The sequence below is a fragment of the Rattus norvegicus genome, chromosome 7 (genome assembly GCF_036323735.1).
Source record: "Rattus norvegicus strain BN/NHsdMcwi chromosome 7, GRCr8, whole genome shotgun sequence".
Classification (NCBI taxonomy): domain Eukaryota; kingdom Metazoa; phylum Chordata; class Mammalia; order Rodentia; family Muridae; genus Rattus; species Rattus norvegicus.
In genome coordinates, this window is record NC_086025.1 from 100,253,582 (window position 1) to 100,267,716 (window position 14,135).

Genomic DNA, 14,135 nt, shown 5'->3' on the forward strand with positions numbered 1-14,135 from the left:
GAAAAGTCCATGTGTGAGTGTGAGGATGGGATAGGTTACTTATCGTAGCTCACCGGGAAAGGGAAGGGAAGGAAAGCAGCAGCTGTATAATGTGTATACAAGCTCTGTGCCCTGCCCTCCCTTTAGAGTGTCAGTGTTTGCTATGCAGCAAGACTCTCTCCTGACCTCCTCCTTTCCCTTCTCCTCCACCTTCCTCCCCTACTTTTTGCTTTTAAAGGACTACTTTCTTAGAGGCAAAATGGCAGTTGACACAAGAATCCACAATTAGAGAGCTAACTCCAGTTTCACACTTGGGGAGAGCTACTGGAAATTAAAGTTCCATGCTGCTGTCTTTGAGTTCTAGTGGTTTTAGATTTTAGATGTTTTGATTAGCTCTTTTTGTGACAAGGGAATACTTTTCTTTCTTTTTTTTTTTTTTTTTTTTTTTGCCTTTGAATGCCTCTGGAACATGCCATTTCTTGTGGTTATCTAATAGCAGCATCAGAGACCAGAATATGGCTCATTTTTTTTCTTGCTTATCTCCTTAAAAATTATAAGATGATCCTGGTATGTATCTGCTTCGTGAACATTGAAGATCTTTTTCTAGGTTCTCCACAGCCTGTGAATCCCCCTAGACCTTGCAAGCATAGTGAGAGAAGAAGAAGATCTCAGCGCTTAGCCACCTTACCCATGCCTGATGATTCTCTAGAAAAGCTTTCTTCTTCCTCTTCAGCAACTGATGGGAAAGTATTCTCCATCAGTTCTCAGAATCAGCAAGAGTCTTCAGTACCAGAAGGTAATGTATATTGATTTCCTATAGAACCAAATAACTAACATCAATTTTTCAAATATTAAGTTCTCTTTAATGTCTCTTGGCTTACAAGCACTTTGTATATGCTACAGATAACCTATCTGGTGCCTTCTTTTTGTCAGGCACTGTATAAACACCAGTGATCTGCATTGATATGAACTGAACCAGTTTCTCTGTGTTAATATTATGGTTTTCTTTTCTTTTTAATTTTATGTAGTGCCTGCTATTGCATATGTGCCGCTCCAGAAGCTGGGACCCTGTCTCCCTCTTGATTTAAGTTGTGGTTCAGAAGTCACAGGAAGTCAAGCCCCAGATTCCTCTTACCCTGGTGGTGAATGTCCCAGGGAAGAAAAGGAGGAGACACCATTGTTTGCAAATCCCACCTCCAAAGTAGTGAGTGATGTAAAAGGAGCTGCAGCAGCTACAGGTAAGGGTGCTCTTGGTTAAGTCTTGCATAGACATTTTGATATTTAACTTCCCTCAAATTCATATAAAACCCCTCATGTAAGAACTTTTAGGTACCTTTTGTGTTTGGATGGAATTTCTTTGTTTTAAAAATTTGTTGTGTGATCATTGTGAGCATTCCCTAGACATATTTCTTGTCATTTTTTTCTTCATTCTTTTTTCTCCCTCTTTCTTTCGCTTTTTAAGAAAAATTTATTTATTTTATATCCCAATATGAGCCCCCCTCTACTACTGGTACTCCCTTACACAAATCCTCCCCCACTCCTCCCTCCCCTTCTCCTCTGAAAAGGGTGAGCCCTCCTCCTCCTCAGTGTACACACACACACACACACACAGACACACACATACACACACACACATCAAGTTATGTGATTAAAGATATGCACCCTCATGCCTGGGTTCTTTTGTTTGCTTTTTTAATGTGTGTGTAAAATGTTGTATTGCTGCATCTGGAGCTAGCAAATTCTAGCTACCCAGCTTGGTCAACCTAGCAAGTTTTAGGCCAATTAGAGCTATGTAGCAAGACCCTGTCTCAAAACAGGAAATAAATTATATGAAATATATACTTGTCTTTGCTACTAGAAATTATTAGAGTTAAATACAATTCCAGAAATTCTTATTCTTGAAGCAAGAAGATACTGTATAATATTATAATTTCATAAAAATACATGTACGTAGTATATTTTAATTATCTTCTTTCTAGTAAATTGCTAATTTGGAATTGGCTAGTGAGAGATTTAAGTCAAGTTAGATTAGGAGACAAATGTAAAGTAGCCAAATGCATTAACAATAATTATGTTTAACAACATCTTCCCCAAAGAAAGTGGCATTGGCTTCTTGGATGAAACCAAAATATAGCGTACTGTGTTCTGTCTGTGGTACCCACTGAAACAATGACAGCAATAGCTTAACTTGTGCCTTTAACTTGTTCTTTCTTTCAAAGTAGCAGTGTCAGCATTTGTACATGTAATGACCAATACTTTTATTTTACCTGTAAAGATTTAAATAGGTTTATATATAATAGTTCTTTCTTATTTAGAAATAAAAAATGCCCTCAACTGAAGACCTGTGGGTTTTGAGAGATTGCTTTTTATTTCTCAGATCTGATCCATTGTGTTTGGATATTCATCTAAACCTGATCTTAGAGTAATTCAGTTTATCTTTTTTGCACAAGATTCCTGAATTATCATTGACCTTTTCAGGAAGTTTTCCTGGTAAAGGTCTCACTTTTTAACAGCCTGGAAATCCTTACTGCACTGGATATATGAGAATGATCTTGATGTCATATTAACATAATACCTATTGGGAAAATGATTTTTCAATGTGTACATGAAGATATTTATATGTTTCTGAAAAGTACATGTTTGAATTGATTATAATAAGGCTGAAATACAGACTAGTATGTCTTAAATAATGTTATGCAGGGCTGAAGAAATGGCTTATTTGATTCCCAGCAACCACATGGCAGTTCACAACCATCTGTAACCCTACTCCCAGGGGATGCAGTGCCCTCTTCTGACTTCTTATGGGTGTAATACATATATGCAGGCAAATCACACACACACAGACACACACACACACAGAGTCTCTCTCTCTCTCTCCCTCCCTCCCTCCCTCCCTCCCTCCCTCCCTCCCTCCCTCCCTCTCGTATTGTATATTCTAAACATCAAAGCAGTATTTGTATACTAAAATCCTTTGATTTATCTTCTAAATCAGGGTGTTACCTTGGTTCTGTTTTGTTTTTGTTTTTGGCTGTTTTTTTTTTCCCCTTTAAATTCCTCGCAGATTTATAACTATGGCTATGGAGGTAATTCTTGGTTTTGTTTATGATGTTGAATTATACAAGGGGAAAGAGAAGGCACAACCATTGTCAGCTTAACATTAAGAGCACAGTGCTCAGCAATTTTTGAATGTTTTTGGTTTTGCTTTTAAGGAGAAAAGATACATTTTGGCTTAGAGTTCTGGGGATGCAGTCTACCATCACAGGAAAGTCAGAATGGAGGTAGCAAGTCAGCAAACAGATGAATGGCTGTTCCTGTTCTAGTCTGCCCATTTCTCCTTCTTCTTGAATCCAGGACCAAGCCCATGGTGCTGCCCACGACTAGGCTAGGACTTCCTACCTCAGTTAGTGCAGTCTAGATAATTGCTTTAAAGAAGAAAATGCATGTTTCAAAGTTAGCTACTGAAAACTGGTGTAACATAATCATGTAGAGTACACACACAGTATTTGAATGGGATAAAGTAAGTTTTTGATTCATTTCTATGACTTGTGAATTTTCCTTTTTAAGGAAAGTGGTGTAATTCATGTTCTGTTCTTTTATTTAAAACTGTATCCATTTGTTACACATTTATTGGACTTCTATGTGGTCTGCATGCTTTTTTCTCTTAGTGTATTTCTTTTGTTGCAGTAGTTCTGTTTTGTTTCCTTGAAAAAGAAGCTCACTATGTCCATAACCCACAGAGTATGGAATATGAGTAATGTACATCAGGCTGGCTTGGAAGTCTTGGCTTTCTTTTTTAGAGTACTGAGGTTGTAGACATGTACCATCATATCTGGCTTTCTTACTATTGTTACCTAACTGTTCTTCCCTATTTTGAAGTTACTTTGTGAAGTTCTCTCTGTTTCCTATGTTGATGTGTATGTTTTGTTTTTGTTTTTGTTCTTCCTTTTATACCAGTGCAAATGAGTATGAGTATACATGCATTTGGTCGGTATTTATACTGATTATCAAAATAAATTTCATCTCTATTTTAATATTTCTTTGCAAAGCATTATTTATAAGGACTATGTTAGCAGCATTTTAAACTTGGAACTCTAGACAGTGTAGACTGATGAAAATCTTAACTGGGAAGTAGTTTAGCAAACTTAGGACTCTTACCAGGTTTAAAGTTTGCTTTTAATTGTGTTTCCAATAGAGATTATAAGCTTGCACTAATTGATCTACATTCTTCTACTAGCATGATGCCAACATGATTGACTCTAGGGTTTGGCATACTGTAGCTGCCCAGTTTAGCCAAAAATAAAAATAATAGGAAAAGAAGAGAAATGGTACATTTCTAAAAGTTAAAAAAAAAAAGGACACATTTATTTTTGGAGTTATTATGAGAATGTTCTTTCAAACAGCCAGTGTATTAAAGGAAGAGATACCACTTACAAAATCTTACTTCTCTTACTCTCTGGGAGGCAGAGTAGATGGAGTTTCTTAAAAAGAATCCTTTTAAAAAGAAACCTTTCCTGACCTGGACCTGAGAGTGTCTGTGTCCTGGCTTACGTTCTGCCATTAAGGTGATGTGCTTAGAATGCTACTATACTGAGCAAGCTCACCAGCTAGAAGGAAATCAGGCTAGTAGCAAAACTAGACGTATAAATGAGAGTTAATTACTGTAAAATGTAAAATCCTTAAGAGGTATAAAGTAGGACAAGGAGAGATGGCCCAGTGTGTAGTGATGCTTCCTACATCTGGGAACCTGAGTTTTAGGCCCCTGTTCCACATGGTTGAAGGAGAGAACTGATTCCATCCAGTAAGTTGTCCTCGGACTTCCATAAGTACACTATGGCATGCAAACACCCATACACACTAGATAGATAGATAGATAGATAGATAGATAGATAGATAGATAGATGCCTCAGGGAGAGGAGGAAGTATGTTTTTAACTAAGATAGGAACTTGCCCTCTGCTCTCACTTCTTATCAGCAAAGTCTAAATGAACTACTTCCTTCACACAGTTTTTTCTTCCATTTTTATTAAATTGAGTATTTCTTATTTACATTTCAAATGTTATTCCCTTTCCCGGTTTCTAGGCCATCAGCCCCCTAAGCCCTCCCCCTCCCCTTTGATACTGGTGTTCCCCTCCCCATCCATCCCCCATTTCTGCCCCTTCTCAACAATCCTGTACACTGGAGGTTTAGTCTTGGCAGGACCAAGGGCTTCCCCTTCCACTGGTGCTCTTACTAGGCTACTCATTGCTACCTATGAGGTCAGAGCCCAGGGTCAGTCCATGTATAGTCTTTGGGTAGTGGTTTAGTCTATGGAAGCTCTGGTTGGTTGGTATTGTTGTTCTTATGGGAATCTCAAGCCCCTTCAGCTCTTTCAGTCCTTTTTCTGATTCTTCCAACGGGATCCCATTCTCAATTCAGTGGTTTGCTGCTGGCATTCGCCTCTGTATTTGACATATTGTGGCTGTGTCTCTCAGGAGAGATCTACATCTGGTTCCTGTCAGCCTGCACTTCTTAGCTTCATCCATCTTATCTAGTTTTGGTGGCCGTATATATGGGCCACATTTGGGGCAGGCTCTGAATGGCTGTTCCTTCAGTTTCTGTTCTAAACTTTGTCTCCCTATCCCTTCCTATGGGTAATTTTGTTCCCCTTTTAAAGAACGAGTGAAGCATCCACATTTTGGTCATCCTTCTTGAGTTTCATATGGTCTGTGCATCTAGGGTACTTCAAGCATTTGGGCTAATATCCACTTATCAATGAGTGCGTACCATGTGTGTTTTTCTGTGATTGGGTTACCTCACTCTGGATGATATTTTCTAGTTCCATCCATTTTTTATAATGAGAATTTATAGTCGGTAATGTCTGTGGTCATTAGCTTTCACTTACAATTTTCAAATAGTTTTAAAATAATAACTGTTCTTAGTAGCCTCCATTAAGATAAAATTGGAATTAGTATATTTTATGAATATAATTCTCTATATTTTTAGTTAGTCCTTTGTTGGAAGGCTTATCATAATATATTTCTATTGTATTTTTATGCAAGTCAGTATGAAAATAGCAAGTAATATTTGTTTTATTGTAGAATATTTTAGTTAATGAAGGTATAGTTATTGAATTGATAAGCATATGAGCACTTTATCTTTATAATATCAGAATATACATTAGTGGGACATTCAATTGTTGGTAAATTTAGCTTAGTTTTCAGTGAAATTAGATGTAAGATCTTGAAATTTTGAAGCAACTTTTAAGAAAATGTAGAAATAATAAACAGGAGAATGTATTTATCACTGTTAACAAAGTAGGACTTAGGACTCTGGTAGATCCTTTGTAATGAGTCCAGGAGTTCTTTGTCTGCTTAGAAATATGGCATGCGTTATTACCAAGGAAGCCAGAGATAGGCTTTGGGCTACTCTAAATGAGAACAGCAGGAGGTCTATCTTGCTCTGACTATGGCCATCTTTTAGATGGCATTCATTTCTATCCTATATTTGAGAATCCTATATTTACTGTTTATAGTCCTTTAAAGTTACTTCTTTATTTAGGTTACAGAACTATTCAAAACAAAGCTATGTGTTTTCTGTAATCTACTTAACCCCCCCAACACACACACACACACACACACACACACACACACACACACACACACACACACACACGAACGAGCTGAACTTTCTCTGGGTAGCACGCTGGAGAACTTACTCAGTGCTCTTTATCCTGGAGTTGTGGGTAGAAGAATGATCAGGATTCTACTTTTCGTAATTGGAGTCAGGTTAGCCTGTTGCTTTTGTTCTTTATTGTAGTGGCTCTAAGAATTTATTTGAAGAATAAACTCTTGAGAAAATTTAAAAATCACTATTCTTTATACTAATATCCTAATCTCTAGGAAATTGTAGCCCATGGTAAAATATTAACAGTCATACCTTTTAAACCCAATTGTATTCTTTGGTTGAACTTTAATAAAAGGTCTGTTTTGATTTTCTATTTGTATGTACTTCTAAGAGTTCATCAGTGTTACAGATCTATATGTTCATTTTGATGTGTTTAGCTGTATAAAATATTGGCAATCTCTTGTCGGGTTCCCAGTTTTGCTTTGAAAGTTGACCATCTGTGAAGTCTTGGGCAGGAAGCCAGTGCACTCTGGAGCTTGCTCTCCTAGAACCACTTTGAATGGATGTTTGTTCTGCTGTGCCATACCTGGTCTGCAGTACAGGCCTGCTGCCGTTATTATCTGTGCTTCACCTCCCTCAACTCTCTGAACATAGCCTATTTGATGGGGTTTTTTTGACACCCTTCTTTTACTTTAAGCAGTCCAAAGTCCTGGGTGTCTTTTATCTGGAGATTGAGCTCTCCAGATTAGGAGAATAAGAGACACAGACATTGTTAACTTCTCTCTTGCATGCTGTACTGCCATAAGGCCTATCAGCACTTTCCCTTGTTGGATTTGTGAATGCTTTCTTAGTTTAAAAAAAAATCACATTATATTTGCAGTTTCCATGGTCTAGTAGTCAGCACTAGGAGGAATAAATGTGTTCAGTTGTCTTGATAAGTGGGAAATATTGCTGTGTTTATCTTTGCTGTGAGGTATTTCATTCTTTCTGTCACAATCAATGTGGTTATCAACATTCTTATTAATATGAAACTTTATATAGCCTTGTTACTCCTTAAATTGAGGGATATTCTTTATACTTTTATGCTTAAACTAAATAAAGTATTTGAATAGAGTATAAAATATTTAACATGGTTGGTATAAATTAATTTTTCACTAGATTAACCTGAGCTACAAACAAAACATTGATAAATGTTAAGCAGAATTGTGAAGGTTTGTTAAGAGAATATGTTGTTTTAGTTACAGTTAGTGAAGTACAATATTCACAAATGTAATTTGGGCTAGTAGGTAATATGTCATTAATATGGTATATTTTATTATATGTGTACCTTTGCATTTCACATTTATGTAGTCCAAAAATGATTAGCAAAATAGTCCTCTTTGGGTTCTTTTTGTTACCTAGCGATAAGGGATTTATGCAATGATGTACGATTCACAGAATTCAATATGTATAACTTTTAGGAAATAAGAGGTCAAATATCAGCTTATATATGTTATTAAAATAACAGTTATATGTTATTGAAAACTAGGATACTTTACCATGAATTTGAATATTTCATTTGGATATTCTGAAGAGTAGTTGTGACCAGGTTGTTACAGATGCAGCACTGGTATATAGGCCAGCCATTAAAAAGCTGTCAATACCTGCTGAGTTGCTTAAGGTTGTGGTGCTGCATCAGCTTTCATCAATGACGAAGGACCTTTACCTTACTTTGCTTTCTAGTTAGAGCCCCATTTATGCTATTTCTGAAATGGTGTAGCCTCAAAATACCTACCCCCAAATACAAAGTAAAATACCACACTTACCAGGCACTGACCTAAGCATTTACATACTCTGTCTGATACAGTCTTATAAGAACAGCGATAGGTATTCTTACTCTTATTGACAATAAGGAAGCAAAAGTACTGAGGCATTAAACCATATACTTAAGTCAGGCAAGTACTGAATCGTGGAGGCTAAGATCCCACCCAGGTGGTATGAAAAGCACCAATATTTTTTAATATATTTTTATTAGTAGTTCAGGTAATAAAATTGTGCAAGGGTAGGATTCCTATTTAGAGTTTTGGAAACAATTGTAATTTTTAAAACTGTACCATATTTTTATTGTTCTGCCTAAACTTACATCTTATTCCCCTAACCCACAGGAATATTGAAAACAGAAAAAAAAGTGAAATTGGAAGAAAAAACCTCCACTGCATTTGGTATGGACAGAAAGTAATCTTTAAGCAAAAGACTAGAAAGCTTGACAGAGAGGACAGCATCTGTGTCTTCCCTTCCCTGCTAGGGCTTCTTAAGGTGCCTGAGGTCATCTGCTTCTGTGCTTAGCAGTTAGCTTCATATGCACCTGCTCTCCAGTGCATTGTTTGTACTTAAGTGTATTCATTCTATGGGGATTCTCTGGGTTTCTCTGAGTTCTTTGCTTCTGGACGTCTTGGGTTAAAATTATGAAAAACTCTTTAAAAATAAGCTTCTGTCTAATATGTTTGAGACTTGGAGTAATGGGTGATACATTAAAATAGTCATTCTTTTCATAACATTATTCTTCAGTATGCCTTATTAAAAGGATACTGACTTTTTCATTGTCTTTTCTACCTAATGTTGAGTTAAAAACTAAAGTCATGAAATAATGGGTAACAATAAGAAGTACTATTTAGGTTTGCTAACTGGAGTCACTGAAAATTGGTTACATATAATTGGAAAACTGTGGGTTAACCCATTCTGAGCTGGGAAAATAGCTTGTAGAATATCTGTTCAGTTTTAATTTGCGATACAATGTGCTAATATACTGTTAAAACATGTATTTATCTTCTTTAAAGTACATATGATTAAAGAAAAGAATGCTTTTTGGAAATAATAGAATGAAATAAATCTTTTTCTTGTTATTTTCATTCATGTATGCACAGGGGAGGTATTTAAATATGGAGGGAGTTATGTATAGATTAATTTGATTAATTTTGTTTTCTTTGCTGAAGAAAAAAATGCCATCCAACTTCTTTAAATTTTCTAAAACATTAATAAATTATATATAGAAATGCTGATTCTCCATAGTGAGGTCTTTTTAAATTATGGAATTTAACTTCTTGGCACATAGTAGGAATTTTAGTCTATTACGCATTTAAAGATTTTAACTACTGTCTGTGTTAACTTTAAGGTGTCAGGAATTGGGATTTTTCAACACTGCTAATGAAGATCCCCTCTTATAGTCCAATAAGCTAAGCAAGAGTTCCAGACTCATGACACGAACAGTTTAATTGAATCCGTCCACTCTGGGCAGGTGACTGGAATCACTGATGAAAACATAAATGCTGCTTTGAGGGTAACCACAAAGGAGCAACTAAGAATCACTCACAATTATTGAAGGATTTGCTTCTATTTATTTTAGGTAAAAGGAAAGAAAAGGATAAGGAGAGAAAAGAGAAGCGAGACAAAGATCACTACAAACCAAAGCAGAAGAAAAAGAAGAAGAAGAAGAAAAAATCTAAACAGCACGGTGAGTTTGCTAAGGTCTGTTTTCTAGTATTTTGAGACTGTTCAATTCTCCTTTTTCCCACTAAGTAGAGATATGATAAGATCAGCATGCAGTCCCCAGCTCCAAAAAAACCAAAGCCAAAACAAAAACAAAAAAACCCGAACAATAGTAACTGAGTGTTTTGTGTTGGCAATATACTTTATGTTGTTGTTGTAAAAATATAAAAAATAAAAAGCTGTCTTTTATCCCTCTGTATGTCTGGCACTGCAGTGCCCCAAGATATCTGGTAGATATCTTGCCAGAAGCACACATCCCAATTCCGCAGTGACCCAGTATCTCTAGCTGCCATACACTTTCTTACACTTAAATTGCTACATGAAAGAACACACAACACAATAACCTTTGGTCCAATTGATAAGATAATTGCCCACCTAAACATACAAAGCCTTATACACATCCATGCCTGAAGACCATTCATAACAACCTGTAAATACACAGGGTGGAATCTTCATGTTGGCCTCCATGTTCTCTCTGCCCCAGCTTCCCTCTCTGTCCCTCCTGTCTCTTCCTCCTTTCTGTTCCTGTCTCCTCCCCTTCCCTCAAACTTTTCTCCCGCCCATCCTTCCTTCTCATCCAATGACAGACCTCATTCTATCCTGTACCAGCCCTCACCTGTATTTTACAAAGGAAATGGGGAGAAGGTTCTGAGGAAGTCACCTGAGTCCTGAGTATGTGACTAGGCGGCCCTCCTTGGGGGAGTGGAGTTAGAATCAAAATACAGATAACTCCAGGGCAAACCACAACATTATGTCATACCTATTTTTATATTCACTAAACCCTTAATAAAGCTGATTTTAACACACAAATTTAGGAGGCAGTATCATGGTGAGTTATCAGAGTAGACAAATTATTTAGATTCTAGCTCTCTCTGCAAATCTAATTTTCATATTCTCTAAGTCTAAAGCTGTCAAGAGTAAATTTGATGATTCAGAGATGTAAAGTGGGGTTGATAAGCTTAAAACCAGGGAATCTGAATATTGTAAGCATTCTTGTGTCCACCTTGTTTCTCACTCCTATTGGATACTGCTCTGGTCCTTTCATGTACAACACTGTAGAATACAAAACTGAGATAACCTCAGCTTAGGAAAAAATGAATCCATGTAAATAAATACCTCTAATCAGGGCCTCTGAATGCTGAATACTGCTCTCTGAGTTCGAAATGAGTATCAACCTGCTAACACAACTGCTAGATGTGTGAACTGCCACAGTGCCCTGGGCAGTGGCAACAACTGGTTATGTATGCCTCAGATGCCTTGTTGGTGCACTAATATGCTCCACCACTCAATACCAGGTAGAAAACCCAGGAGATTGGAGAAAGGTGACAACTAGGGCAAAACTAGGAGCAGGCAGGAGTTGTGAGCAGGAAGAAGAGGTACCTGGAAGGAGGAAGGGTATTCAGGATTAGCAGAGGAAAATCTGCCCTTACATCAGATATCAGTTTAGTAACTTTTAATTAAGAGCCATATTTAAAATAGCATCTTAAATTAATAGTGACTATCTCCCCTGAGATAAAAATATGCACCCCCCTCCCTCCCCCTTTCCCCTTTCTCTTATACGTATTTATGTATACATTAAAATGTGTGCAGAGGTCAGAGGGCAACTTGCAGGATTAAGATTCCTAAAGATTCTTCCTAAAGATTGCTTCAGATTTTACTCTTGCCCTGAGTAATTTCCCTTGTCTCTATTGGTATACTGGAATGTCCAGTTTACTTGTTTGTATAAATGCCATTAGGAAAGTAGTCATTTATTTAAGTGGTTCTTTATAACTGCCTCATGCAGTAGTAGGTAAAAATAGGCTTGGATTATCAGAACTCTTTTTCCAGATAGAAAACTGGCATTGTCTTCACTTGTGGATGGTAAGTTGATCTTTTGGAATTTGTGAGTGACATTTTATCAGGTTTTACTTTGTTCCTTTCTGAAGGTCTCTTCCATGTGCCTGTTACCATGAGACCCAAGCCCCCTGAAATCAAAAGAAACTAGAGCTGGAAATGTAGAAAACCCAACACTTCAAATGGACACAGTTTTCTTCAGGGAGCTTGCATTCAAGCATTGGTGTATCTAATATAAGTGATAGGACACACATCAATGTCTACCTGGAAGGCCTGATATTTCTGTCGGTGTGTTATGAAATCTGTCCCAAAGCTGGAAGGATCAGGGAAGTAGTAATGATACCCTCACTTAACCCTTGCAACGTAACAGACTTTTTTCCTAATAGCCAGAGGGGATTAAAGTGGGAATGTAGGTGAGATAGCAAGTGCCAAGTCATTGTATTTGCTAATCTAGAATAGACCAATTAGGTTTCAGCTATGTTCACTTTCTGAACATAGCTGTGATATCTTTCACTACTATATAATTGGCCTATTTCATTTCTTTTTGCTCAGAGAGAAGGCACTATAGGTTACAGGTTTCATTTCCTGGGTATAACATTTACAGCTGAATAACCTTTGGCAGATCATTTATATTTTATGTCTCAGTCTTCTCTAGAATGGTTACTGTAGTTTCTGTTGTACCTGAGCAGCATCAAGATTACCTAAGGTTATCATTATACAGTGCTAGACAAGGTATCTAGTGTAATATCACCATTTCCATGCTTGCCTAGGTGATAATATATTAGGCAGATATGAAGCCGCGTTATGTAGCAGTTGCTCCATCACCTGGCAGCCACAGGATGGCTTGGCAGTGTTCCCACTTCATATATACTAGGATGGTGGACAGAAACCTGGGCTTTCCCAGACATTCCAGTTTCTACAAACTTCAAATTCTAGTCCTTTTACAGGCTATTGTTTAAGAGTGAGGTTCCTGAAATCAGTCTACCAGTATATCTGGGTATCAATATTGTTTTTGCTGATAACATTGGGCTGTTTTTAAACTTTGTACTTAATGTGTTTTGCTTGATTCCTTGGTTCATAAAACAGCATTAGGGGCCAAACGCTATTCCCTGTAGTTTTGAGAGTATTAAGAGTTGCACACAGAACATAATTAAACTGTCTTCTTGGCAGTCTTTAATTGGTTCTAGGTTAGCTGTACTCCAGTTTGTATGGTGATCATTGTGTAAGCTCTGATAGACACCTACTAAATACTAGTCATTTACAAAACAACTTCAAATTCTGGTTCAGATTCGGTCAGGAATCCAAAATAGTTCTTTAAGCTATGATTTCTTTCTGGAGGCTTCAGCAAATAATCCATAGTCGATGCTTCCTTTTCTGGCATCAGAGGCTGCCATGAGACTTGTCTCCAGTCTTCTCATTTTGAATGGACCATTAGCCAGCCAATTCTTGCCTGGATTGATTACTTTTTCTTTTTCATTTGAAGTAGGTCACTAGGATTCCACCAGGCCCACAGAGATAGTCTGTAGCACATTTCCTACTTTACAGCCAGCCTATTAGTTTAATTTAACCTGCAATGTGAATTCCCCTTCACCATGACACTTAAACATTTACAGGAACAAGGGACTGGGTCGCGAGCATACATGAAGGACTGAACTTAGTACCAAACATACTGTCATGACTGTGGTCCTATAAACATCCTCTCCCACCTGTTGTATACTCTCTGATCTACCTTGGTGGCTTCCTTTAACTCATGCTCAGTTAAAACAATAGACACAGGAGGTGAAAAATTGCTTTCACATGTATGCACTTCCCTGAACATGTCCATCTTCTCTTTTGTCCCTGCTAAAATGAAAGGAATGTTCTTCCCTATTGAAATCCTGAAATTTTTCAGCACTAGACTCTATCTCTTTAGTAGCAGACAGATGGTGTCTAGGTAGGTAAAACAAAATCCCTTTTCTAACTACCTTTTTCTTCTCTTATGTCTTCTCCTAGCCTTATCACAGAATCATTTTCAGCACTTGATCCATCAAATAGGAAAACCATCCTGATGCCTTCCACCACTGCTCTCAGCTTCCAGTCTATGTTACTGCATGTTTCCTCTCAACTATCACCTTCCTAGTCAAAGTCACCTACATGTGTGTTTATACCACAGCTATGACCTGTGACCCATCCTCTCCTCATCTGTCCTCTACTTAA

The 14,135-nt window shown here is 37.3% G+C and overlaps 1 protein-coding gene across 31 annotated transcripts in view; it reads left to right on the forward strand.

The window, feature by feature from the left end:
* Window positions 1-14,135, forward strand: part of Phf20l1 (PHD finger protein 20-like 1) — a 65,983-nt gene that overhangs the window by 33,984 nt on the left and 17,864 nt on the right. For 28 of the 31 annotated variants that reach the window (XR_005486634.2, XM_039079188.2, XM_063263540.1 and 25 more), the window contains 4 exons: window positions 587-775; window positions 1,008-1,217; window positions 8,726-8,782; window positions 9,964-10,071. Coding sequence is in view for 29 of the 31 variants with exons in the window: in XM_039079188.2 (XP_038935116.1) it covers window positions 587-775; window positions 1,008-1,217; window positions 8,726-8,782; window positions 9,964-10,071 (564 nt within the window). In the remaining 2 variants the exon portion in view is untranslated. Of the gene's footprint in view, window positions 1-586; window positions 776-1,007; window positions 1,218-8,725; window positions 8,783-9,732; window positions 10,072-12,031; window positions 13,929-14,135 lie in introns of those variants that run through there. The other 3 variants (XR_005486636.2, XM_039079200.2, XM_039079202.2) reach the window with 3 other exon arrangements.